Source organism: Sus scrofa, chromosome 1, assembly GCF_054392235.1.
Source record: "Sus scrofa isolate SSC_HxYL_T2T_F1_AM1 chromosome 1, Sscrofa_HxYL_maternal_Yorkshire_Landrace_v2.0, whole genome shotgun sequence".
NCBI classification, from domain to species: domain Eukaryota; kingdom Metazoa; phylum Chordata; class Mammalia; order Artiodactyla; family Suidae; genus Sus; species Sus scrofa.
Window position 1 is genome coordinate 27,990,278 of NC_139383.1, and position 27,772 is coordinate 28,018,049.

Here is a 27,772-nt window from a genome sequence, read left to right on the forward strand (position 1 = left end):
TGCTGGTATTTTGTTCCTTTTAATGGCTGAGTAATACTCCATTGTGTATATGTACCACATCTTCTTGATCCACTCCTCTGTCGATGGACATTTAGGTAGTTTCCATGTCTAAGCTATTGTAAATAGTGCTGCAGTGAACATTGGAGTACATGTGTCTTTTCGAGTCATGGTTTTCTCTGGTTAGATGCCCAGGAGTGGGATTCCTGGATCAAATGGTAGTTCCATTTTTAGTTTTCTGAGGCATCTCTATACTGTTTTCCACAGTAGTTGCACCAATTGACAATCCCACCAACAGTGTAGTAGGGTTCATTTTTCTCCACACCCTCTCCAGCACTTCTTGTTTGTAGACTTTTGGATTATGGCCATTCTGGCTGGTGTAAGGTGGTACCTCAGAGTGGTTTTGATGTGCATTTCTCTAATAATGAGTGATGTTGAACATCTCTTCATGTGTTTCTTGGCCATCTGTATGTCTTCTTTGGAGAACTGTCTGTTTAGATCTTCTGCCCATTTTTTGATGGGGTTGTTTGTTTATTTGGTATTGAGCTACAGAAGGTGTTTATAAAAATTTTTGGAGATGAATCCCTTGTCAGTCGATTCATTTGCAAAGATTTTCTCCCATTCTGTGGGTTGTCTTTTTGTTTTGTTTGGGATTTCCTTTGCTGTGCTGAAAATTCTAACTTTGACTAGGTCTCATTTGTTTATTTTTGCTTTTACTGTCATTCCTCTAAGAGGTGCATCTGAGATGTTGCCGTTGTTTGTGTTGGAGAGTATTTGGCCTATGTTTTCCTCTAAGAGTTTTATAGTATATAGTCTTATATCTAGGTCTTTCATCCATGTTGAGTTTATTTTTGTGTATGGTGTAAGAAAGTAATCCACCCTCCCTTACCTGATTTACTACCTCAAAATAATGCTTCCTCCGTTCATTATCTTCTCTCATAGCCTCATGCCCCATGTTATTCTAATTAACTTTCTCTTATCAGAGTCCACCTTCCTGACCCTCGTGTTATGTTCTCTGGTGCTCCCAGACAGGATGAACACAAAATTACTCTGTCTCTGCACCTGGTATTCCTTTATCCTTCACACTTCAAAAGAAAACTGCCCCACCCTGGCCCCCAAAGACACTTTTTGAGACGCCTCTCAGAGGGAGGCTATTCATGGCCAACTGTTCTCATGTCATGTTGGGAAATGGGATCAGTGTCTCCTTACATCTTACTGCCACTTCTAGACTATTAGTCCTCTACCCTCATTGAGAGACCAAAAACTCTAAAAGTCATCTTGCTGGGGTTTTTTCCATGTATCACTCCTACCTCCTCCTCTCTGCCATCACAGGACAGTCCATATTCTCTATTTCAGTTACGGGAGACGCCCTAGGCTTCTCACCCCAAGTCCCGACATCATCCTGCATGATGTAACTTCAGCACGAAGTCGATAGCTCATGAGCTGTGAGGTTCTTTTTGTTCCTTATATACATTGACTTTCTCTTCCACATTCCTGAAGCTACCCACTCCCATGACCCTCCTGGGCCTGTCCTTGCATCATATTACTTTGCTTCTAAAAGAATAAGTGAATAAATGCATTAGAGCATCTGGAACAATAATGATGAGAGAGTGAAGAAGTTGAAATATGGCACAAGACTTACATTGCCATCTCCAGATGGCAGATTCCAGTGGGGTTTTTAAGACTTTTTTTTTTTTTTTCCCCTGAGACAGATATGAATTAGTAAGGAAAGAATATAGGAGAAAGAAATGAAGATGTGCTTTTGATCTTCCTTCTTGTACGACTTCTCCAGACTTTCCCTCCAAATATACAAAAATAGCCATATCTCAAACCTGAAGCAATCTGTTCCATATCAGGGGAATTCTGGAAGATATGCATGTACTCTGTGTGTGTGTGTGTGTGTGTGTGTGTGAGATTAGGATGATGCCGTGAGAGGTAAAGCATATGGTGGATGCATGAGGGGGTCAAGGTGTACTGGGCTGAATAGCAACCCCCCAGCATTCATGTCCATCTAGACCCTTGGAATGGGACTTTCCTTAGAAAAAGGATCTCGTAGATTTAATAAGATGAGATCAGACTAGATTAGGGTGGATCTTGATTCCATGATTGGTTTCTTTATAAGAAGAGAAAACAGAGAAGGGACTCAGGAAAGACTCATAGGGAAGAAGGCCATGGAAGACATAGGCAGAGATTGGAGTTACGTTGCCACAACCCAAGGAACACCAAAGATTGCTGGAAACCATCAGAAGCTAGAAGTGGCAAGAAAGGTTTCTTCCCTGGAAGGGATCAGGGCTCTGATAACACCTTGGTTTCAGGCTTCAACTTTTAAGTATGTGAGAGAATAAATTTCTATTGTTTATTTTATTTTTTAAATGCACCAGCAGCATGCAGAATTTCCTGGGCCAAGGATTGTTACTGCAGGGCTTGGGGTACCACAGCAGCAACCCCAGGCCCTGCAGTGACAATACTGGATATTTAACCTGCTGAGCCACACCAGAACTCCTAATTTCTGTTGTTTTAAGCCACAAAGTTTGTCATGATTTGTTACAGCAGCCCAAGGAAAGGAATACAGGAGGGGAGTAGTAATTTTGTTTCAGCTTGGTTAGTCTTCCTTAAATGCTTCTTTCCTTCTCATGTTAAAGAAAAATCATTACCCCGCCTCCCAGCCCAAGGCACCTTTCCATGACATTTGTACAAGACTCAAACTCTCAGGCCCACACGCAGCCCTTGTTTTTCTCATCTCGTCCTGTTCAGACGCTGGCATGGGGCCTCCGGGGTTCACTGGGTAGTTAGCACTGGGGCAATGGCCTGTGCCTGCCTGCCTGCCTCTTACATGGGTTGGTGGAGTCAGACATTCAACATTCCTTACGTGGCGTGCTTAGGGAGCGGAAACCTGCTGTTGAAGCCAAAGTTGATCAGAATGAGAAAACAACTCAAACTTCCCATTAGAGTTTAAGATAATGAAGCCTTCAGTTGCAAGATGATATTTTGGGGGGTAAGCTTTTAGTGGGATGATTAATACATTTTTAATAACCAAAGTCAGGAGAAGTGTCTAAGAAATATCTCAGACTGTGTTACATAACCTGAGGAAAGATCTGGCAGAACTTTTTGTTCTTCTCCAAGTCAGTCAGGTTAACACTTGAAAATTTGTCTGCAAGTCTAGAATATATTTTTCACTTATCCTAGTATATGGCACTCTGGGTATTTCGTTTTCATTTATATGTTATTTTTCATCAAATGTGGAGGAGAGTCCATTGAAATGTCAAGTCTGACTCTCGGGTTAGAAAGGTGCAAATAAAAATATAGCCGTGGGAAGTAGGAAGGAATAAATAACTCCAAGAACTGACCCTTCATTTTGGTCCATTAGGCTTACCTTGTTGACAACTGAAACAACACACAGGTAATTGCATACTGGGAGAAAAAGCAGGAGTCACTCATGTGTGATCTTAAGTATTTGAAACAAAGATAAAATAGGAGACTCATCTGCTGCTCCAATGCTGTTTTTTTAAAGATGAGGATTGGGATTTATCTCTGTCTTTTCTTGGATTGTGTATTACAACAGGAGACTTTTATTAGCTCTGCAAAGGAAGCAATTTAGTGGTGTTTCTGTACGTTTCTTTTCCATTTGGATAAAAAACAAACAAACAAAAAAAACCTAGAACTCTCTGGGCATTAAGTCCTTCTGGGGAATAATCTTTGCGCTCACCACTCAGAAGAGGAGGCTCATAAACTAGGAGGAGAAAATCTGCTGGTTTCCTCAGTCATGTTCCTAGAAACAATGTAAGTTCCCCACACAGAAATTAGCAATATTGAAAAACAACATCTGCGTGCCAAGTATTGAGACACAATTATTGTTCCAACTGGAATTTTTTTGGATTTAAATGTTAACCTATTGTTCTGATATGATTTTCAATTTATCAATCAAAAATGCGTTCTTCCGTTAAGAAATATTTGTTTTGCACCTCTTATACTATACATTATGGAGAAAATATGAAAAAAGGTAGTATTCTTGTTATCAGTGAACTTACGGATCAGGGGTCAAGGGAGATGGTGGTTTTTGCTAATACTTACTGAGTGCTTTCTGTCTGTCAGGCACTGTTCCAAGTGCTTTAGATGCATGAACTCTTTCATTCTTCAGAAACTCTATGAAATAGATATTTTTATCATCATTTTACCAATGAAGACACTGAGGCACAAAGCATTTGGAAGTTTGCCCAAGGTCAGACACCTAGTATGTGGTGAAATCAAGTGCAAAGCCAGGCAGTTAACCACAGTGTTATACTGTGTCTCAAGTTGGGCAGAAAATACACACATATATCAATAATAATGAGTTACTAGTAATCACTAACAAAACTAAAGCAAATAAAAAACGAAGAGAGAAAATGGTAAATGGAGAGAGCATTCTAGGTTGATGTGGTCAAGGAAAGCTTCATGATAATGAAACCAACATTATTAGATCCAAACAATATCATTTCTATCGTCTTGTTGGAACTGTGGTTCTGAGAAGTGTACAGGAGAGAAACCTGGGTGTTTAATCCATTGTTTCTCAGACTTCTTTGGTTGCGAAGCCATTTTTTCCCCCAAGGAATACTTAAAACCATCTTTTAGTGAATGCATCTTCAAGCAGAGTTTGGGAGAACAGAATCTATTTTAGGATCATCTGTTTACAGAGACTCCCCTATATTCTTTGCCTCTGCTGTCAGTGGCCAGAAAGTATCTAACATTACAATGGGGAAGGGCCCCTGGAAATTTCTGTGGATAGAATGTATAGGATATGAATGGAATTCATGAAAACTTGACAGGTTATCAAGTTTTGTTAACCAAATAAACAGAGTCGTATGATCCTTAGCTTTAGAGAAGGCTTGGATTCAACAGACTGATTGACTTTGGCTGGGAGGAGAATTTACAATAAAAAAAGAGCCCTTTATTTGTCCCTGGACTTATTGGTGTATCCTTAGTACCCTAGAAACAGTGTCCTCTTCTATAATCATTTTTTCTACAATATTTTGTATTTTAAGGGTTGTTTTATAGTCAGACTGGCCACCTGTAAATATAATTATGCTCAATGTCTATTAATGATTCTTGTGTTTTATTTTGTACAAAAAATGTACAACCTAGAATAAGCAAAAGTCATATCCCAGCTCCCACTTTGTAGAGTTTTTTTTCTTTAAATGATGTAAGAATTTTTATTTGTTAATACCCCCTTTCTGTGAGAAACCATTGTATATATTTATGTATGCTCTCTAATCTTGAACTTATACTGTCTTGGGAGTTAGGTGTTAATCTCATTTTATACATGAGGAAATGAAGGCACAGAGAGGTTACATTAACTGCCTGGGGTTAAACAGCATTTGAATTCTGGTCTGTCTGACTCTGAAGCCCACGCTTTTAAAACTCCACTGCACCACTTCCTTAAAAGGAAAAAAAAAATTGCCAGAGATTAAATCAGCACTTGTAATACTAGAATTGAAAGAATTTCAGGCAATTGAATCAAAAATACACTGTTGCTTAGATGACTAAGCAAGGCAATCATGCATCTTGAAACCGTATCGGCTAAAACTTAACATTTTTATAATAATCTCTCTGGTTTGCCTAAGGTGGTGGGGCGGTGGCGGGGGGTGGGGGGACATCGTGGAGTGCCTCATAGCTAAAAGCTCCTTGTTTAGTCAGTATTCAAATGTTTGTCCGTTATGTTCCCATGGAGGCGGGACTGAATCTTCTCCCTCCTCCGACACATTGTTAGGAAATGCCTCTGCTTTCTGTCCTGCCCTGGGAATGATAGTAAGCATTAGCTGAAAACATGTTTGGGGATGAGTGCATCCTGGAGGCGTCAGCCCACACCTGCTCCTGCAGAGTCTGTGGAGAGCCCAGCAACCTTTTGGGGGGTGGGGGGGTTGACACAGGGACCAGAGCCATCACCAGCTGGAATTTGGGCTTTGGTGGCATAAAGCAAAGGAGAGAAATGACTGTCCTTTTGTTTGTAGGAGCTGTTTCCTTCGCAGAGATTTCTGACAGAACTGCAAACAAAAGATACACTCTCTTCTATTCTAGAATATAGAGGCCTAAACAGAAATGTAGGCTGTAGCTGAGGCAGTGTTTTCATCAGGTAATTTTATTTACCCAAGCTTGCCAATAAATAAGCACAAAAATTAATATTTAAAAAAATGTAAAAATGAGTCTGACATCCCAGTGTAATAATCACCAGCATTTCTTTAGGCCATTTCTCCCTATATATCCTCCACATTCTTACCCATGGCTGAATGGCTATTTGTCAAATACTTGTAATTTAAGAGGAAAGAACTTGCATCTCCTGAAAGCCTATCATGTACATCCTACACCCTATAGAGTGCTGGGTACTTTTTGTATGCAATCTCTTTTTAAAAAATGATTATTATTTTTCTTCTTTTTAGGGCCGTACCTGCAGCATATAGAAGTTCCTGGGCTAGGAGTTGAATTGAAGCTACAGCTGCTGGCCTACACCACAGCCACAGCATTGTGGCATCTAAGCTGCATCTGCGACAAAAACGCCAGCTTCTTAACCCACTGAGTGAGACCAGTGATCAAACTCGTGTCCTCATGGATGCTATGTCGAGTTCTTAACCTGCTGAGCCACAACGGGAACTCCTGTAGGTAATTTCTTTTATTGCCACAATAGAACCATAAAAATATTTTTTGTTTCTTTTTTTTTTTTTGCTATTTCTTGGGCCGCTCCCGCGGCATATGGAGTTTCCCAGGCTAGGGGTCTAATTGGAGCTGTAGCTGCCAGCCTATGCCAGAGCCACAGCAACTCGGGATCCGAGCCGCGTCTGCAACCTACACCACAGCTCATGGCAACGCCGGATCGTTAACCCACTGAGCAAGGGCAGGGATCGAACCCGCAACCTCATGGTTCCTAGTCGGATTCGTTAACCACTGCGCCACGACGGGAACTCCCATAAAAATATTATTGTCTGGAAATAGTTTTGTAGAGGTTCAGTAATTCGTCTGAAGTTGCAGAGTAAGTTAGTGAGAGAATCAAGATTGGGACCACTTTGCCTCCAAAGTGTATCTATCTGTGTTATATTATATTCTTCTCCAGGAGGTGAGCTCTCACAGACGTTCTCACGAAATTTCCAAGAATTCACTGGTAATGCCGATCTCTGACATGAGTCTGAATGATCCTGGAGGGATTTGGGTCTTTTTATATCCCAACTATCTAGCACAACCTCTGGCACATAGTAGATCCTCAATCAATATTTGTTGAATGAAATTCAATTGCTCACATTTGACGATGTTTCCGCTGAGTTCCTTGGTATATTTGAAATCATGCCTGACATTTCCTGGGAACACCACTGGGTCTCACTTTTGATTTTGATTTGATGACACAGAGTGTCGACAACCTAAAAAGTGACTTTACATTCAGACACGGGGAAGCGTTAAGGAATCAAGTGAGATTCTGAATACAAATCTTAACAGAATGAATGCAAAGAGAATTTGTAAAAATACAAGACTGTTTCTGGGAAACCTGGGTGGTGTTTCTCTCTCTCCTCTCTTTCCGGGTGGATTTAGATACTCAGTTGCGCTGCCTGAACTGTTCAGTTGTTCTTGGTGGCCTCCAATCCTAAAATGCAAGGCCATGTTTTTCACAAGTAATTCTTGAATTGAGACTGCTATGTTTACACAACCTAAAACATTGTACCTCCTTTTCAATTTTGTATGAATTTGACAAATGTGGATCAGAAAAATATCGGACTCAAGGTTAAATGTAGAGCTAAATGGCCCTTTTCCCTTATCTTGGTACTAACTGCCAAATGATGGCTTCATGGACATGGCAGCCCCCAGTGGAATGAGTCACCTGGACCATGTCTGCAGCTGTGCTCTTGATCTTGAGCTTGAATCTGATTAGTTGAGTGGTAACCCGTTACCTGGTGAGAATCAGGATATTTTCATATTGTGATATTTTTAAGAAATTATCTTTATTTTTAGTTGTTTATCTAGACATGCCAATGGATATTTAGGCCACATTTTGAGCAAAAACCACAAGGTTTTTTTTTCTTTTTTTCCCAAACCTCACATTTGTGTACACAAAACAACACAATTTTAAAGGTTTGCTTAAAAGAACAAAGCATAAGAAATACAGTGAGATACAAGTTCATAACCAATGTTCCAATCAGTGAGCAGATCTGATTCAACATGAGAAAAGGTTACAAAACAAGTCTGTGGTTTCTAAGAAGAACTATCTGGAGACAGTGTTGCAGGACACGCTCCAAGTCCCATTGGGGAAGCTTTAGGCAGGTAGAAACAGAGCAGGATTTTCACTCAGCCTAGCATGGAGTTATGGGTAGGTCAGGGTTTCAGGGACAAGGGTCTGACCATTCACAGGTGCCGTAAAAAGGAAAAGCAGACTTTGCCTGTCAGGCCTGGCAGTTGCTACCTATTCTGTCTCTCTTAATTTGATTGTAACTTTACCTTCAACGCACTAAAAATAGCCCTTTGAGTCCTTTCTCCTCAAGCATTGAAAGAATTAAACTTGAGAAGTCAGTTCTTGATGGTCCATGGACTAAGAGAAGAAAGATATGAAGATAAAGTCCACGGATGATCCAGCAGCTGTGTCTTCACTAGTAATTGGATTCCTTCCATTGAAATATTGCAAGAGAGCCACTAGTAGGCAAGGGGCAAAAAAAGGTTTTCACATTCTTTATTGTTAACAAACAGGGAACTCAAAAAATGTCCAAATGGCTGAAAAGAGACAAAGGTGTCTCATTTATGCACCACATCTCATTTTACTTCAGATTTTTTATCATACTAGAAACTGCTTCATAGCCTTAACTGTTAGATATTTGGTAGCTTTTTTCCGTGAGCTCTTTTGCAAGATCTAACATACTTTTGCCCTGTAAACATGGAACTACTAAAAATGCCTCCAATCTTATGTAAATTATGATATAAATATAGTTTAAACAACACAGTCCATTTCCTAGAGTCAAAGTTGAGGCTCCAGTAGCTAAAACAGCCTCTTCTCTCTTATCTCTATCATTTCTTCATCAGTAATTGCTTTCCTTGATTTGATCTCATGTATATTAAAAATAGATTACTCAAAAGCCCTCTGTATCACCAAACCAAAAGAAGAGAGGGTTGGAAGCAGAAATACATTCAATATGTTCTCGTTTGAGGCTTCACCCAGCTGAGAGCTTCAGAGTATTAAAGCAATAAAGAATCATGTGTTAGTTCATAGGTATTAGAGAAAAACAAAAAAAAAAAAACCCAAAACAAAACCCAAAGTTAGTGTTACGTTTTCACAACGTCCCTTCTTACCCATATCAACAATTTTAACTTATCACCCATCCATTTCACGAGATTTTCACACTTTCTTCAGTACCATCTGATAACCTCTCCTACTTTAATGAAAGTACAAGCAACTTTCCACATTTCCCTTCAACCTTAATTCTGCAAGCCTCAGTCTCTCTTCAGGAACTTCATACAATCCAGTCAAGTTTCTAACATTTTATTTGTATGTTAGGAGGACACACACACACAAAAGAGTTGCACTTAGGAAATGAGAGTCAGCTTGCAAAACAGCTTGATAGTGGCAGAAACAATCATGTTATCGTTCTCCCACTACCACATTGTTTAAGGTAAAAAGAGGGGGGCATTGCCAATTTTCATTTCGCATTAGTTATGCTAGAAGTTCTAAAGAAAAGGTTTAATGCACAGAGTTTAGCCAACTTAGAGAAGAATGCTGTAACAAATTGATTTTACGGCCAAGTGTCTGCAGAAAAAATGGCAACCAAAGTCCAAAGTGACTCTGCTAGCTAGAGCCATGATCAACCACAATAACCTGCCAGGACGGTAAATTCTACCAGAAAACTGAAATAGTTTCTTAAATTATATAAACTTCTGCTAAACAGGTGGGTAGTTGTTCACATGAAATGAAGGAAAAAGAAAAATCCAGTTACTATTAACACCAAAGAAATGCACGGCAACCATAAACCAAAGACGCTTTGGTACTGCAGCCAGAACAGACGACAGTGTGATAGGGGACCAGGGAAGTCCCTGACAGTTAGATGACAGGGTCACGGAAGGTTGGTGAGACCTGCTGTGTGTCACACTGCCACGTTCCATGACAAGAGTCGTATAACCACAAGCTTATCGGCTGGCTTGTGAAAACAGAGTGCAACATCGTTGTGTTGAAAGTGACTTCAGGCTGGCTGAAGGGTCTTGTGAATCTGAGGAAACGATGCTTGTGCCATAGATTAAACACTATGGTCCCAAGCGGAATGCACGTGAAGTTTCCAAAATATTTCCTCAAAGACTTTATTCAGTTTTGGTTTGTGACCTCAGCTGGAAAGCAGAAAGATGGACATGGGAAGGCAGTTCAGAGGGACATCTGTGAGGATTTCGGTTGGGCAGCTTTCAGAAGATGAAAGATGTTTAAAGTTAAGGCCTTTATCTGCAAACAATAGTATATTAATAAACTCTATACCATATTTACAAATGCATTCTCTTGTATTAAAACTAACAGTATTCTGTTCACAGTGCCATGTTTATACAGGTAGCAATCCCATAATACTCTTGTATTTTGGCATGGGGATCAGTAGCGCTTGGTATTTACAGAAAATGTACAAGTGTGAATATAAACATGTCACTGAATCTGAGTTATTGATAAAAGACAGATTGGCTAATGGTGCAAAGGAATGAACTGTACAGCACCTTCCCCTCGGATTGGATAGGAAACGTGGTTTCTTAAACTGAGACGATGCCAAATCTCTGACCCCAAGTGGCATAAAGTCCGTAACAAAACAATGAACCCCCTGTTCAAGTTTGGGTACATTGCGTAATCTTAGTCCAAAGTTGTAGATCCATTGTCTAGTGCATAAAATAGAAAAGTTAAAAAGATTTATTATTATCTGTATAATAATAATTATTATTAAAATAGAAGGTACTTTCTCTCACACTCTCATTTGTGCTCTCGGACTGAAGACCAAGATCCTTGGAGTTCCAAATATGCTGGTGTTTTTGTCATGCAGATCAGCGGTCCGATGGCCAATGCTAAAACCCTCTGGACTTGGGAAGTGCCACCTGTCACAGTGTGACCCAGGGCCCGAGGGGGGCCACAGCAGAAGCACCTCTTTCTTTTTCCCCAGTTTCTCCTCGAGGGCCAAGCCAGCCCCTGGAATCAGCTCCCTCACTGCAGAATGGAGTTGCTCATTTTGGCAGCTAATGCTGAGGTGACGCATGGCTTCTGTACACTTGGAAAAAGGAGGGAGGCCGGTGAGTGGGATTCAGGGAAGTGGGGTTCCAAAAATGCCCCAGGACGACACCCAGAGAGGGGCTGGGTTTAGCGGCAAGAGCCCCTTAGGGCTTCTGCCCTCTCAGAGGCCTCTGCTCAAGGAGGCTGTCACTCTCAGTGTGCAGAGCAGGGGCGGGCCTGGCTGGCACTATGGGGCGTCGCCTCCGGTCACAGTCTGCTCCTCGTCCTCAGTCCCTGGGCCTGTGTGGTCTGGACCACCACCGCCACTGCTACCGCTGCTGCTTCTGTGCTGCCTGGGCAACAGGCTCTTCCACTGGGCTTTGTTGTGTGCAAGGTGGCTTAGCATGCTCTCGGACAGGGCGCTGTGCCCTGTGAAACGGGCCCATTCCCGGAAGAGTGGCTCCACGATGTAGGTCATGAAACCTGGAAGAGGCAAGGCCAAGCTCATCACCAGCAGGGCAGTAAGACCTACTTCTTCCTCATAAACACAATCGGGCCCACAATGTGCTTGGCCCAGGGCTATGAAGGCCACCGAGATGTGGTCCCTGCCCTCAGCTTGGGAGCACAAGATATGTCTCCTTGGGCCTGGCATTTAACCTCTCGGTGCCTCAGTTTCCACATCTGTAAGGAGTTAAGAAGGGTACCAACCTGATAGGGTGCTATGACAATGAAATGACTTAACACATGTGAAATGCTTAGAAAGTACCTGGCACATAGTAAACACACAATAAATGTTGGCTATTATTATTGGAAGAAGAGGAAAGACAAACAAAAAGTTTTTAAAAAGTCTGTGCTAGGACTAAGGAGGGTGGGTCAGGGAGGGGAGAAAAGGACAAATGATTCCAGGACAGGGCACATCGTTGATTTAGATCATCTGCAGAATTCAGACATTTACTCTGTGGGGTAATTTTTCAGGATTATTGTTTCAAAGTTCTGTCTTACTTTCAATTAGGTTAAACAACTAGGTGTAGGTAATAAAGGTTCATTCAGTACAGATATTTATCTGCATAAAAGTTCTGCTTCAGAGTTCCTGTCGTGGCTTAGCGGAAACGAATCCAACTAGGAACCATGAGGTTGCAGGTTTGATCCCTGGCCTCGCTCAGTGGGTTAAGGATCCAGCATTGCTGTGAGCTGTGATGTAGGTCATAGATGCGGCTCGGATCTGACGTTGCTGTGGCTGTAGGCCGGCAGCTGCAGCTCCGACTAGACCCCTAGCCTGGGAACCTCCATACCACAAGTGCGGCCCTGAAAAGCAAAAAAAAAGGGGGGGGGGTTCTGCTTCAATGACTAATCATCTGCTTGAATGAACTAGTCATCTGTTTGAATGACTAGTTGATAAAACACTTCTTTGTTTGCATGTCTGTTCTCAATTATTTTAGCCTTGTTGTTTTCTAATCATGTTCCACTGTCATGTGCCTTGCATATTAAACATGGTTTATTACAGCAAAGATAACTTCCAGTCTAGGCTGGAGTTACTGGACTCATCACAAACTTGGATGTATTTACGTTTTACTGTATTTCCCTAAAACCGTAGGTATGGGGAGAAAAGGCAAATATTTTTCAGCATAATGAACTCTTCTAACAACTAACCCTGTGTTTACAGGCATATGAATTACAAGGCTTGATTTGATTAGCTTTTTATTGGACGAACAGCAGATACTTGGCTTTTGAGGATGCTATAGAGATGGGAAAAGGATTCAGCAATGCAAAATATTACTGTACATGTCTGGGTCATCTCGTCAGATTTGAAGTATGATTTAAATATTATAGAATTAGATAACCTGAACCTGAGAAGCAAAGTTAAGCCAGTGATTTGCTGTCTACATTTTGATAAAGGTTATAAAGAGTGTCAGCAAGTAAGGATTTTGTTCTGAGATATTCTTGGTTACCATTCTTGAATTTTCTTTTCCTCCTTCACAATGTCCATATTTAATTTTGAGTATCTTTCATCTTAGAAGAGATTAGATTTCAGATATCTAAAAAGATAATCTCCAATATAATACTATTCTAAAGCTCAAGGTGGAATATTTACCAGGTTTATCTAAAGTATAAAAAAGTTGCAAACCCCACATTTAAAAATCACCTCATTTTCTTCCTGAAATTACTCTGGAATTACACCTTTGTATTTTTACTCATCAGACATCAATACTTTCTTGCGGCAGATAGAGAAATTTTAAAGTCTGAGTAGACACCACGAGGCAGCTTTTTTCGTGAATCTCTTGTCTCTGATCAGATCCAGGAACCTCCCCTGTAGGTTCCCAGAGTATTGTGCCAACCTCCCTCTTCTACTCAACTGATGTAGAACCTGACTTTGCCGGGATACTGTCCTACTGGAGGGGTGGGAGTCGGGAAGGGGGAAATGGTGGCCTCAGAGTAAAGTGTGTTCGGAACCTCTTTCTCCCCTTCTTTCAATAGGTTGCATCAATGAGAGATTCATTTGATTTAATGCCTGCTTTTTAAAATGTAGAGTTTGGGAGTTCCTATTGTGGTGCTGTGGAAACGAATCCGACTAGCATCCCTGAGGATGCGGGTTGGATCCCTGGCCTCACTCAGTGGGTTAACGATCCAGCATTGCCCTGAACTGTGGAGTAGGTCGAAGACGTGGCTTGGATCTGACGTTGTTGTGGCTGTGGTATAGGCTGGCAGCTGTAGATCCAATTTGACCCCTAGCCTGGGAACTTCCATATGCTGCAGGTATGGCCGTAAAAAAAAAAGCAGAAAAAAAAAAATGTAGAGTTTGATGGAGAGAGGGGAGGGGATGTGAATGGTGGGGTGAATATTAAATCCCTGTTTCACTTGGGAAACTATGAATTACTTAAACAGAAAATCGGATCTGAGCCTGAGATGGCACTCAGGAAATCCTCATCATGCACTGAGAAAGGAAAAAGAGAGGGGACGTTTTCAGTCCCAGGGGAATCAGGACAGAGGAAATAGCTGCATTATTTACACCTACTGGAAAATTCTTTTTGGGGAGGCTGGAGCCCACAGCTCTCATTCTACTATCATCATCTATTTGGATTTTTCCAGTTTAGCCTAATCTGCCCCTGCACACCACACCTCCCAGCCCTGAACCCACAGAACTGGGAGATGAGGAAGAGGCAGGAAGATTTATACACTAAAGGTTGTTTTATAATCACCTCTTTTGTTTTATTCTTGGTGTGCTGGTGTAGCACCCATGGGATTTTCCTATTCACTCAGTCCCCATCCCATTTTAAAAACAGGTATCTATGGTAACCACATTTTCCTGAGCTGAAAATCAGGACATAAGATCTGACAAAATAAGTGTGTTCTCATGACAACAAGAGGATAGAATCTCCGAAACCAAGTTGGTCTTACAAAGCCAGGTTGTGCATATAACATTGTGGATGCTTTCCTCCTGGGGCTCAAAATGTCTTTAACAGGTGCCTGGCAAATTTCTTTCTAGCCAGTTTAATGAATGGGGTCCCAGGATTAGTATTTTGGTAGGTTGCATCACATAATTTCCATAACTAAAGCAACCTGATAGGGGGCACTGGATCCGAGGAGGCCAAGGCTACGACACCTACCCACCCAGCCTCCAACAATTCAGTACCTTTACCTGCTCTGCATTCTTCCTGCATTCTTTTTTTTTTTTTTATTTATTTTTAATAACAACACACCTCTCCCCTTTTCAGGTGGATGAACTGGTTTAATTGTAAAAAGAACATAATATTAAGAGCAATTTGGAAAAAGAAAGATCACCAATAACCTCATAATTCTAACACATCTATTTTAATATTTTTATATTCTCTTCAGTTTTTTAAACTAGATTCATTTTGTTCCTATTTTCTTACAAAGACTTTGTGACTCTTTTGTGGGATGGGGGGTTCAATCTGACTCTCAGGAATTGAAGGCATATCGTTCTAACTGCCTCTGGTTTTCTCAGTTTTCAGCTGATCTTTTTGAGCCTTTCCAATCTAAAATTAAGCCCTGAGCCTTGCAGAGGTTTGCAGCACTGTTGAATGTATTAAGCTGTCTGAAGTCTGTGGAAACTGGTGAAAAACATGAACTGGTACATATCAGGGCCACAGCTTATAAGTAAAAGAGTTAAAGTTCTGATTTTGGTTTTAATCAGAAGGCACTGCAAGGAAAAGAAAGACTTGTTTTAAATGTAGATGGAGTTGGTAGAGTGTTTCAAGGAGTGATGGGAACTAATAGTTATTTTAGATGCGTTAACATCCCAGTTTAACAGTTTGTTGCAATTGATGTTGAGAGGGTGCTCATACAAGAATGAGACTGAAAATGCATTTTGAAGTGAAGAATAGAGAAGCATGGCTTGTGGGGCCTGGGGACTCAGCCCTTGGGGTCATGCATTGAGGGTGGAGGGTAGTGACCAAATTGGAAGGAATCTAAACTGCAAACTTCCTACCCTTTAAGCCCTAAAGAGAGTGAGAGGTAATCTATCTTTAGCAGCCCATACTGATGCTTGTTCCTCTACTCTATTTGGTTTTGACTCAACGCTGAACTACAAAGTTAATAATACAGGTTAGTTATTCAGAGTCTATAACAAAGCCTTTACCCTATTTTTCACCTCAATTGATAATTACTTAGTCGATTAGCCATGATTGGCGTGTTTATTTAGACTCAGTCATTCCAAGGGGCATCAATTAAACCTCTAGTGTGGATCTTTTGAAAGCTGTTTGTACAGCTTCTTTGTGACCCTTGGTAGAGGTGCCAAAACTATTCCTTTAAAATTAAAATTGATTTTTCAACTCACCAATTTGTATACTAGGGATTGAATCTTTCTGTTGATTGCAAAGAGGACTGATTTCCAGTTCAAATTTCTGTTCAAGGTCACCTAAGGAGAAAGAAGAAACATTGGTTATCAAGAACTTTCAAACATGAGTGTTGATAGTTTGGTCTAGTTGGAAGAAGTTATCTGGGAATTACTGTTCCCTGTTATGATAGCTTCTGTGAAAATTTAAAACTGAATCAATGATCATTTACAATAGGCTCATTGTAAATAGGTTTACTCTGGGACTGGATAAACTTTTGAACAAAGATCTATAAAAACAAGAGAACTAGTGGCCAATTTCCTAATATGAAATGGAAATTCTGGTTTTAGGTTATAGGTTAAGAAGACAGGTTTTATACTTTTCTCCTTTCACCCTGCGTAGTTTCACCTGAACAACTGGGAATAATAAGTAGGCGGGAAACTGGGAAGATCTCATTTGAAAAGCATCTCTGTAGCTACAAAATTAATCTGAAATAAGAGTCTGATATCTTTCATTCAGACTCCTTAGAATTTTACTTAGTGTAACTGAAGGTGAGAAAGCATAATAGTCAGGATGATCTGTCTTTTTAATGCCTCCATCAGCCAGAGGACCAAAAGAGAAATCCACCATGCAAAGCTTTATCAAAATACTTTATCGATTCTTCCTGAAGGTAAAAACTGTGAGTACTTTTTCATTGGGAAAGACAATCTGGTTAATTGGTAGAGAAGCTGGTTCTCAGAATCTTGAGCTGGGTTCATGGGTGTGAATGCCCTCCTCTAGAGGAAAGAAACACACACATTTATATTGTGCTTACTGTGTGCGTCAGGCACTGTGCTATGAATTTTACCCATTTAATTAATCCTCAGAACAACTGTAACCAAGCAGGGGCCTGTGCGGCTCCTGGGCACAAAAGCCTTTCTGTGTCCCCCATTTCTTGTTCTTAGGAAACAGGCCTCATTCAGCCTCCATGGCCTTCCCTGAGTTCTAAGGTCAGGTTCAAACAGCTGGTGATCAGGGAAGAAGGGGGATGCAAAGACAAGGAGGAAGAGGAGTTCCCATCGTGGCTCAGTGGTTAATGAATCAGACTAGGAACCATGAGGTTGCGGGTTCGGTCCCTGGCCTTGCTCAGTGGGTTAAGGATCCGGTGTTGCCGTGAGCTGTGGTGTAGGTCGCAGACGTGGCTTGCATTCTGCGTTGTTGTGGCTCTGGTGTAGGCCGGTGGCTACAGCTCTGATTAGATCCTTAGCCTGGGAACCTCCATATGCTGAGAAGTGGCCCTAGAAATGACAAAAGAGAAAAAAAAAAAAAAAAGACAAGGAGGAACAGTAAAGAAGCAATAGTACAGCCCTGGGGCAGGATCCTGGTTCCCTTTCAAGGGATACACATAAAAATACAGGCATATTACATACCTAAGAGAAAAATTATATTCCTTATGCCTCTTTTAGAAATGAATACGTTAAAACTGAACAGCTTAGCATCCTTCTTCCTGGCTTAATTGCACCCTAAACACAATCACCCTAAGCTAAAGATTAGGCACCCTGAGCATAACTGCCTGTGGGTTAAAGATTATTAGCCACATGATGTTTTTCAGGAACTTTCCCAGTTTGTTCTGATCCCTCTGATCAATATGGCCTTTCTGCAAGTACTGTTACTCTAGGCAATAACCCAGAAGACCACCATCATGATCCTGCTGAGATCTCCTGATGTTAGGAGATGATTCCTGATGACTAAGATTCCCCCAAAGAAAGAAGAATGCATGTTCGTCCCAATCCTGATTGCTATCTGAAAACCTGTTTTTCTCCTTTATACTCCAATACTCCCTGCAATTCTTCCCAATGGAGGGCACAGTCTTTAAGGCATTAGTGTGCTGTCAACACAACCTCATTCGATTTTATAGATGTGGAAATTGAGATGAAGAGGAAGGGAAGTATATTGACCCAAGGTGCCTCTTCCAATAAAGAGGAGAGCCTGAGTTCCAACCTGGGAAGTCTGACTTCAGAGCGTCTACACTTAACCACTGAGCTAGGATCTTTCCTGTCATTTTCTCTAAGACTGCTGTGCCCCGGTGATTCTCAAAACCGATGTGAGGAAATCCCTTTGACTTAACTTGAGGGATTCAGGGAAGCCAGATGGTAACAGGCTTCCCAGGGCAGGGCATAGGCATCATTTAATATTATAATGAATTCTCCTAAAGTTGGTCTTAGTCCTCACCTCCTTAGCTCTGTGTTAATAGTAATTTTTCAGTCAAGCTTGACACTTTGGAGGAGTTGTCTTTGATTTTTCCCTTCCCTCCAACCCCATACTGAGGCAGCAAATCCTGTTTCTTCCTCTGCTGAAATATCTTTTTTCCCTGTTTTCACTCAGCATGACTCTAGTCTGGTTTGTTTTTTTTTTTTTTAAATAGAAGAATAATTGATTTACAATATTACATTAGTTTTAGGTACACAACATAGTGATTCAATGTTTTTATAGATTATACTCCATTTTAAACTATACTAAAATATTTGCTACATCTCTGTGCTGTACATTACCTCCTTGTATCTTCTTTATTTTATACCTAGTAGTTTGTACCTCTTCATATCCTACCCCTATCTTACCTTTCTCCCCTACCTTCTCCCTGCTGGCAACCTCTAGTTTGTCCTCTGTATCTGTGAGTCTGTTTCTGCTTTGTTATATTCATTCATTTGTTTTATTTTTTACATTCTACATATAAATGAAAACATACAGTATTTGTCTTTCTCTATCCAACTTGCTTCACTAAGCATAACACCCTCCAGGCCTATGCATGTTGTTGCAAATGGTAAAATTTTATTTTTTATGGCTGAATAGTATTCCATTGTGTATATACACCACATCTTCATCTGGTGTCTTAAGAACTTATTTTTTTAAATTAAAGTATAGTTGATTTACAATGTTGTGTCAATTTCTGCTGTGCAGCAAAGTGACTCAGTCATACTTACATATTCTTTTTTTAATATTACTTTCCATCATAGTCTATCCCAGGAGATTGGATATAGTTGTCTGTGCAATAGAGTAGGACCTCATTGCTTATCCATTCTATATGCAGTAGTTTTTATTTATTAACCCCATATTCCCAGTTCATCCCACTCCCTCCTCCCTCCCCCTTGGCAACTACAAGTCTGTTCTCTATGTCTGTGAGTCTGTTTCTGTTTTGTTGACAGGTTCATTTGTGCCATATTTTAGATTTCACATATAAGTGATATCATGTGGTATTTGTCTTTCTGACTTCACTTAGTTGGAAATCTCTAGTTGCATCCATGTTGCTGTGAATGGCATAATTTTGTTCTTTTTTTAAGGTTGAGTAGTATTCCATTGTATATATGTACAACATCTCAATCCATTCATCTGTTGACAGACATTTAGGTTGTTTCCATATCTTGGCTATTGTGAATAGTGCTGCTATGAAATATGGGTGCAGGTATCTTTCTGTATTCTAGTTTTGTTCAGATATATGCCCAGGAGTGGGATTGTTGGATCACATGGCAATTCTATTTATTTTTATGAGGAACCTCTATACTATTTTCCATAGTGGTTGTACCAATTTTTAAAAAAACTTATTCTTAGTTTTTGCTTCCTAGCAAGTTTCTTCACTATTTATTTCACTTCACCTATATATGTTGCCCTAATTGCCCTTTCTAAGATGACTCACACTGTCATGTCACTTTAGCCTGGTGTACAGGGGCCTCAACAAACCCTCTCATTCTCACCCACTATGCGACAAAGCTGGTTTTTGAGGCAGGAGGATGGTCCTTACCATGGCCTGTGTCCATTTCTGTTCCTCTCTATCTAGACCAGTGGAACTTTCTGCAATGGTGGAAATGTTCTCTGTACTGCCCATTATCGTACCTTCTTAAAATAAGATCACCAAATCTGAGGAACTAAGTTTTACATTTTATTGAATCTAACTAATTTAAACTTAAAAACATGTGCCTCCTGGCTATCCTACTGGAAGGTACAGTCACTACACATCCTCTAATCCCCAGCTCAGATTCTACCATCCTCAGTGCTAGATATTCTCCTGTGACCTCTACCAAGAGGTCTTCCAACAGGATCATTTATTCATTCACTTATTTCAACATATACAAAGCACTGTATATTTCAGACAGTTTGTTAATCAATGTAGAGAATACGAAGAGGAAAATTGCAGTTCTCTTCTCTAGGAATTTTACTGATGAGTATTTTAAGGTTCTGAAACATTAACTATAATTCTTTGTCTCTTTCATGACACTCTCAGTGAAGCTTTGCACATAGGAAAATCACAGCTTTGCTGAGGATTAGACCAGGCTGGAAGCAGATGTTCAATGAAAACTGCTGGGAATCTTGTTTGAATGAGAAGATACTAATCTGTAGTTACAACAGAATAGAAATTTTAGTTTTTAAGGCATTGTGGGGAAGGGGGTGAATGATATTTGAATCCTAATGTCTCTTCTGAGAATTTAACACTGTTCTCCTAATTCATGGGATCTTATTTGCCTTTTCCCCTCTACCCTCAACCTTGATTTTAGGGATTTCCTTTGCTTAACAACATGAATCATTAGCTAGGACTGTCAGCAATCTAGGGAAGCACAAATCCTAAACTGAAAGCCAGAATAAGATTAATCAAAATGATACAAGTCATGCTTAATGAATTTCTAAAAAATTAATTCAGTATGGAGGACAGGCAGTTTGGATAAACAGAAAGTTAAATAAGCTGAACTTCTGCGAGACCATCCGGTTAAACAAAAAAGACCCAGCACACCCTCTGTATTCTCCTTTCTCTCCAGGAGACATGCCAGCTCACCTTCAGTGATCAGTTACAAATGTTCTGGGTTGTTCCATCTTATAATGCTGCCCATACATATTATTATGAGGACCACAAAATACTTTTGCAAAAAAAAAAAAAAAATCTTACAGGTCACCTTTATTGGTTGAGCCCATTTATTCCACTTAATTAACAACTTCAATACCCCAGCTCTGTGGGCCTTACAATTTGATCCCTGCCTCAAGTTGCTCACAATCCAAATAGGGTGCAAGATAAGCAAATGAAAGGGTTAAACTCCAGTCAAGGCCAAGAGAAACCCATGACTCAGTCAAAACCAAGAGGGACAAAGTAGAATCTTTTCCCTGTCCCCTTGCCTGATTTGCAAGGATGAAAATTCTAGCCCTTCTCTCACTGTGCTGTTTCAATATTTTCTATGTCTTATAAGAAAAAGTATCTCATCTCATCTAAAACCTCCCTGCTCCCATTTCATCTTACTTCCTTTTGGTTTTTTCCCTCAGTGGAGATTCTGTATCATGGGCACTAGAACTGACCTTTTTGATTTCTAACTCAATTGAAGTAAAATTACTCTGGAAACGGCATGCGTGCTTGTACTTGGGGGAAAGAGCTGGTGAGCAGAGCCTTCTGGCCCCACATGAACCCAATCCATTCTGCTTTGTCTTCTGTCTTTGGGACCATCTCGATGTCACTGACACATCTTTCTATGGAGGCTCCTCCAAAAGGCTCCCTGTTGCTGCTTGACCTCCCCACAGAGCTGGTATGTGGGGCACTTCAGGCTTTATTTGTTCTCGGCCTCTCAAACCTGATCCTGTCACTAACATCAGGGCACTGTTGTGCCTGAACAAACATCCTGAGCCCTGAAACTGGGCCTGAAGAAACAAGCTGTGTTTCAAGGCCAAAATCCCACCCAACGTCAAGATCCTGCTGCTAATTCATTGCCTCAATTCTGAATGAGCTTAATCTCTTAGAAATTATACCCTAACTTGAGGGCCATTTGTCTTTTCACTGTATTTATTTGAGAGGATGAACTCCAGCCACTGATGCTCTATTTCATTATTAACTTTATTTAATAAAGCAAGGAAAAGGAATACAAAAAAAGTCTAAGTCCCTCTGTCAGAGTAGAGAAGGTTGACCCCAAATGGCGTTTAGCCTTTAGACTGTGCTCAGCTCATTAAAATGAAGGTCAGAGTAAAAAATCAAACTGTCCCTTACATTGTTATATCCTCAGAGGAAAACCATTAAAAAAAACCACACACACATATATACACACACACACACACACACACACACACACACACACATATATCTCCTTTTTTGCTCTTTTTTACAGTACCTCATTACCACCTGTTTCCATAGTAAATCAATGTTATTTATTTTTAAATTATTTCCCCAAAAGGGCTGGGTGGTTTGCAAGAGAGTTAAAGAGAAAGGTTAGGATAATAAGAGTTGGTGAAAGAACAAATGTCTTGATAGATTATCCATTTCCTGTTTTGTGGGGATACATGCCGAAAAGGAGAAGGGGCCATGAAAGCTCAGCTGTCGCATCTCTACTGACCTTGCCTGTAGAATTCTTCACAGACCCTTTCACTCCATTGCTTGCTCATCTCCCAGATTCTACAAGGATTGCAAATGTCAGCACACTTCAAAGCAATCTGAGAAGTGACAGGGCAGGGAGAGATGGTCAGAGGATGATCCTTGAGCAGCAAATGCACCCCAAGCCCATGGGGCCGTCAGACCCGCCAGTTGGCCTCATGGTACCGGGCCCGTATTTACAGAGGCCTCCCTCATGTGCCTCTTCAGGAAACAGCACTTATTTACCACCGCACAAAACCTTCATTCAGAACTCCCACTTTATAGACATGAGAAGGAGAGAAGAGCCACCGTCCAAGGACACAGAGCTTCCTGGAGGAGACTTGGGGTGGGCAGGCCAAGGAAAGCCACAGCCTGGCTCCTTCTGTTGCCTCAGCTCTTGTGGGCAGGGAGGGCACAGGGGCTCCAGCCAGGCTCAAGTGAGATCATTGGGACCTCACTCTCACAGTGGCCACATTGACTGACTCCATACATCGCTGAAATCATGAGAGTTTGCTTTTTTTTTTTTTTTTTTTTTTCTTTTTTAGGACTGAACCCAGAGCACATGGAAGACCAGGCTAGGGGTCAAATTGGAGCTGTAGCTGCCGGCCTATGCTACAGCCACAGCAACGCCAGACCTGAGCTGCGTCTGCGACCTACCCTGCAGCTCATGGCAACACTGGATCCTTAACCCACTGAGGGAGGCCAGGGATTGAACCCGTATCCTCACGGACACTAGTCGGGTTCGTAAGTCACTGAGCCACAACAGGAACTCCCAAGTTTGCATTTATATGCCTGCGGCTGTGTGTGTAAGCAAGCCTAGACTACCAGCCAGGGAGCTAAGTCATAGGAAACCTGGGAGCATTTGGTTGGCAGAGATAAATCAGGGCCTCCTTGGCTTGCCTCACACTGCTCTGCATCTGGGATGCAGCTGTTGTCAGTGATGCTGACCCTAGGAGGGTTCCCCCCTTAACCACCAACTGCCCCAGATGGGCTCCTAGTGGTGGGCTCTCCCATCAGTAAGCTCTATTGATTTGGACCTGGTTCTCTGGGAAAAGAGAACCATGAGCAGTGCTGGGGGTTGGGAGGGCCTGGGTCATATTAAGTTGCAAGCTTGGTTGGTTCTTTATTTCCTGGTGAATGGGGGCACCAGTACATGCTGGAGTGGGTAAGGGGCAGAAGTCCCGTCCAGGTTCTGCCCTTTAGGGATTCATGTATGTTAGCAAGCTTTCCTTTGGAAATGCAAGTGTCCAGGCCAAATCTTTCAGCTACTCACAACTTGGCCTGAGTCTCTAAAATCAGAGGTCTGTGTCGCTCAGGGACTAGAAGCCTGGATGGGGAAGAAAGAGAGAGGAAGATAAGAGTTTTACAGGTGGGAGGAGGGTATTTCCTGAAAAGGCTGGAGTGCATGGGACAGCTTCAGAAGGCAGCATGAAGGCAGGGGAGGAAAAAGACTACACGGTTCGGTTTCCTGTGTGCAGCTCCAATGCCCTGATTAAAGCCGGTCTATCTAGATGCACCCTGAATCCACCCATTCAGTCTTTGGCGCCAAAAGGAAAGAAGGAAAATGAGAGGAAATGGAAGACCAAGCAAAAGGCTCCGGTTTGGATACCAGGTCAGACTTCTTTCTGAGGTTTACTTCTCCCCCGTTCCCACCTCACCGTTTGGCTTCTTGCCATGGGATGAAGCAGAAAGGGGTGGGCTTGGTAGAATTCCATTCATTCAATTAATTTAATAATTTATTTACTGGTGCCTAATAATGGTAAGACTAGGTAAACATGTTTGAGCCTCAGATGAAACTATGAATTTAGTAGCAAAAAGAATTAAAGCAGGGCTTAATTAAATAGGCTTTAGGTAAAGGAAGGATACTCCTTTCTCAATTTTTGTTGCCACCATAGTTAACATCATATGCTTTTGTATTGAAGAAGTTTTCTACATTGCGCAGGTGTGACAGTGATCAGCTTTACATCAAGCCACTAAACATGGTAGATTCTTTTCTTATCTGGCAGGGCTACTTTGTGGTGAAGCAGTTACCAAACAAGGAAAAAGGAGATACTATCGACTTACTGACAGGAAACCCAGGTTTTACGAGCTTGGAAACCACTTAAAAATTTCATGTGTCTCAAAGTTTTTAATAAAGTAGGTCACTGCTCTAGCTTGTACCATGGGAGACAGCACTTCTCTAAGGTGCTAAAATGATTGATCGGGTCCTTAAGTGTTTTACTCAGCGAGGATAATGGCTTATTTTGGTTGTTGTTATTTACCTGAAGCATAAAGTGCCTGTCGTGGATATCCTCCAGTCTTAAGTCTTTATTGTGGAGGTGAGCTTTCAATCTGGTCAAAAATTCATTCTGCCTGTTGATGTCTGTTGCCAAGATCAAGGAGCCCAGCTGCTGTTCAATATCCTGTCTGCATCCACAAGAAGGAAAAAGAAAACACACACACACACATAGCAAATCTCTTTGAGGAGGGTGACTGATTCTGTCATCATCAGATGGTTTTTACTCTCATTTCTGCCTTTGATTCTGTTTATTATACAGAGTCCCAGTCCCTTGCAGCTTGAGAGTGACTCTCTCACTCACCATCCCTTTTGTCCTTGGATGGGAGAGAGGTTGAACCTTGAATGAACAAAGTTGTGGTACTTTATACATTCCCATGGTTCCTATGGGTGGAACAAGTGAAAAACAACTAGAAGGGTACGTTTTATGGAAGACATAAAAAGACTCAAAATCATAGGCATTTAGGTTGTGCTCCTCGTAGAGTTCAAACCAATTCAAACCTTAAGATTTGCATCTTGGGGAGAGAAAAGGGCATACAGTAATGAAGACAAGAATAGTGACTGATGCTATGGAATGGAAAGATTCATCAAGGGAGCAAAATAGATAGATTGGAAAGAGATACTGGAATTTAAAAAAAAAAGAACTGCTGTTGATTAAGGCACTATTAAAAAGTGGTCAGAGTTTCCTGGTGGCCTAGTGGTTAAAGAATCTGGTGTTGTCACTGCTGTGGCTCAGGTCCCTGGCCTGGGAACTTCCACATGCCATGGGCATGGCCAAAAAACAAACAAACAAAAAAAATGCCAGTGGTCAGGGGAGTTCCCATTGTGGTGCAGGAGAAACGAATCCGACTAGTGACCATGAGATTGCAGGTTCGATTCCGGGCCTCGATCAGTGGGTTAAGGATCTGGCGTTGCCGTGAGCTGGTTTGTAGGTCGCAGACTTGGCTTGGATTCTGTGTTGCTGTGGCTGTGGTGTAGGCCAGCAGCTGCAGCTCCAATTTGACCCCTAGCCTGGGAACCTCCATATGCCATGGGTGTGGCCCTAAAAAGCAAAAAAAAAAAAAAAAAAAGGCAGTAGTCAAGCAATATACTGGGAAAATGGGATATTTTGGAGAAATAAGGCAAATTAAGAGCTTTTTCTCACATAATGAAAGTAATCAATGGAAGAAAAATCCATAATTATTTTTGAAATTCACCATTAAAGGTGAAGCATATTTAAGTAGAGTGCATAGAGCACACACAGGTAATGAATAAATATAAAATAAACATCTTACAACCACCAAGGTCAAGAACATTGCCTGCCAGTACCCCAGAAGACCCCCCCACTCATCACACCATTCTCTCCCTCAGCCCCTGAAGTAACTACTCGTTTGATGTTTGTTTTAATAATTTCCTTATTATTTATAATTTTAAAACCTGTGTGTGCATGTCTAAATGATATGGTTTGTCTTCAACTGCTTTTGCACTTTAAATTACATGGTAAATATTGGTTTGTGATTTGCTTCTTTTTGTCACACCTGAGGCACGTGGAAGTTCCAGGGCCAGGGATCAAACCTGAGTCACAGCAGCAACCCAGGTCCATGCAGTCACAATGGTGGTTCCTTAACCCACTGTGCCACAAGGGAACTCTATGTACTCTCCTTTTTGATGGTCACTTGAACAGATCCTAGTTTTTGACTACTACGAAAAAAATGACACACTCAACACCCTTCTGTACCTCCAATTATCTATGTGCGAAGTTTCTCTAGGAACTATATCCAGGAATAAAATTATTGGAGAATATGTTCATCTTCAATTTCCTAGATATTGCCAATGATTTCCAAAACAGCTGTATAAATTTACATTCCACGCAGCAATAGACAAGGTTCTCACTGCTTTACAGTCTCACTGTTTACATCTGTGGCCTATTTTAGGGGTATGTCATGCAACTCATTATAGTTTTAATGTGAATTTCCTTGATTACTAATGACGTTGGGCGTATTTTCATGGGTTTATTGGCCCTATTTCTTTTTTTGTGAGTTTCTATTCTAGTCTTTACCTCCTATTCTATAGGGTTGTCTCTCTTCTACTTATTGCTTCTAAGAGTTTTTAATATATTTTCAGTAATGGTCCTTTGTCTCTTACATCTTGCAAATATCTTCTTACTCTGGCTGGTTTTGTCATTTTCTTTATGGTGTCTTTTGATAAAAGGAAGTCTAATTTTCTTTTTTTGCTTTTTAGGACCACTCCTGTGGCATATGGAAGTTCCCAGGCTAGGGGTTGAATCGGAGCTACAGCTGCAGGCCTACAACACTGCCACAGCAACACCTGATCCGAGCCACATCCTTGACCTACACTGCAGCCTGCAGCAAAGCTGGATCCTTAACCCACCGAGCAAGGCCAGGGATCAAACCCGTGTCCTCACAGACACTGTGTCCAGTTCCTAACCTACTGAGACACAATGGAAACTCCGGAAGTCTTAATTTTTAATATAGCTTAATCTATAAGCACTTTTATTCCTGGTTAGTATTCTTCTCCTATTTAAGAAATTCTCACCTCTAATGAAAATATTCTTCGGCATTATATTTTAAAAGCTTTGTAGTTTCATCACACACATTTTTGTTTTTAAGCCATATATACATCTTTAATCCACTTCTGGACATTAGAAATAATCTTAGAAAATAGGCAATTTACAAAAGAAATTTAAAGTGCTCCCCCCAATATGAAAATACATTAAATATTATTAGTATAGCCCAAAATATTAAAACAGCTATGTGATACTATTTCCTGTATTTTTATTGGCAAGAATTAAGAGTAACTCTTAAATAATATGCTCAATTAATGATTTTAATGCTATTGATACTAGGGAGCAATCATCTAAAACAGATCTTCTGAGAGTTTAAACTGTACAATGTTCCTGGAGGGCAATTTAAGAATTAGTGATAAAAGAAATGAGTAGAAATAATTTGACCAACAGTTCATCTACAAATTTATTATGAACATGTTAGTAAAGATATAGCTAGTTAGGATATATGTTATAAGAATGTTTATCCTATTGTTTATTGTAATGAAACATTCTGAGGAAAAAAATCAAGAATTCATAAATAGGAGATTGATTAAAGCATGTTACATGCATACTATGTAATTATTACATATGATGTGTAGCTATTTATTGACATGGAAAATGCTATGTTTTATTGTAATGTTAA

The 27,772-nt window shown here is 40.8% G+C and overlaps 2 protein-coding genes across 14 annotated transcripts in view; one reads left to right on the forward strand and one right to left on the reverse strand.

The window, feature by feature from the left end:
• MTFR2 (mitochondrial fission regulator 2) overlaps nucleotides 1-27,772 on the forward strand; it is a 240,536-nt gene that overhangs the window by 41,925 nt on the left and 170,839 nt on the right. The window lies entirely within an intron of this gene.
• The window catches only part of PDE7B (phosphodiesterase 7B), a 608,116-nt gene continuing 588,279 nt past the window's right edge, over nucleotides 7,936-27,772 (reverse strand). For 8 of the 9 annotated variants that reach the window (XM_084955411.1, XM_021087558.2, XM_021087561.2 and 5 more), the window contains 4 exons: nucleotides 24,571-24,715; nucleotides 22,293-22,389; nucleotides 15,960-16,040; nucleotides 7,936-11,647 (listed from right to left, as the gene is read on the reverse strand). In XM_084955411.1, coding sequence (XP_084811537.1) covers nucleotides 11,412-11,647; nucleotides 15,960-16,040; nucleotides 22,293-22,389; nucleotides 24,571-24,715 — 559 coding nt within the window. In that variant the 3' untranslated portion in view covers nucleotides 7,936-11,411. Of the gene's footprint in view, nucleotides 11,648-15,959; nucleotides 16,041-22,292; nucleotides 22,390-24,570; nucleotides 25,596-27,772 lie in introns of all 9 variants that reach the window. The other variant, XR_014803076.1, reaches the window with a different exon arrangement.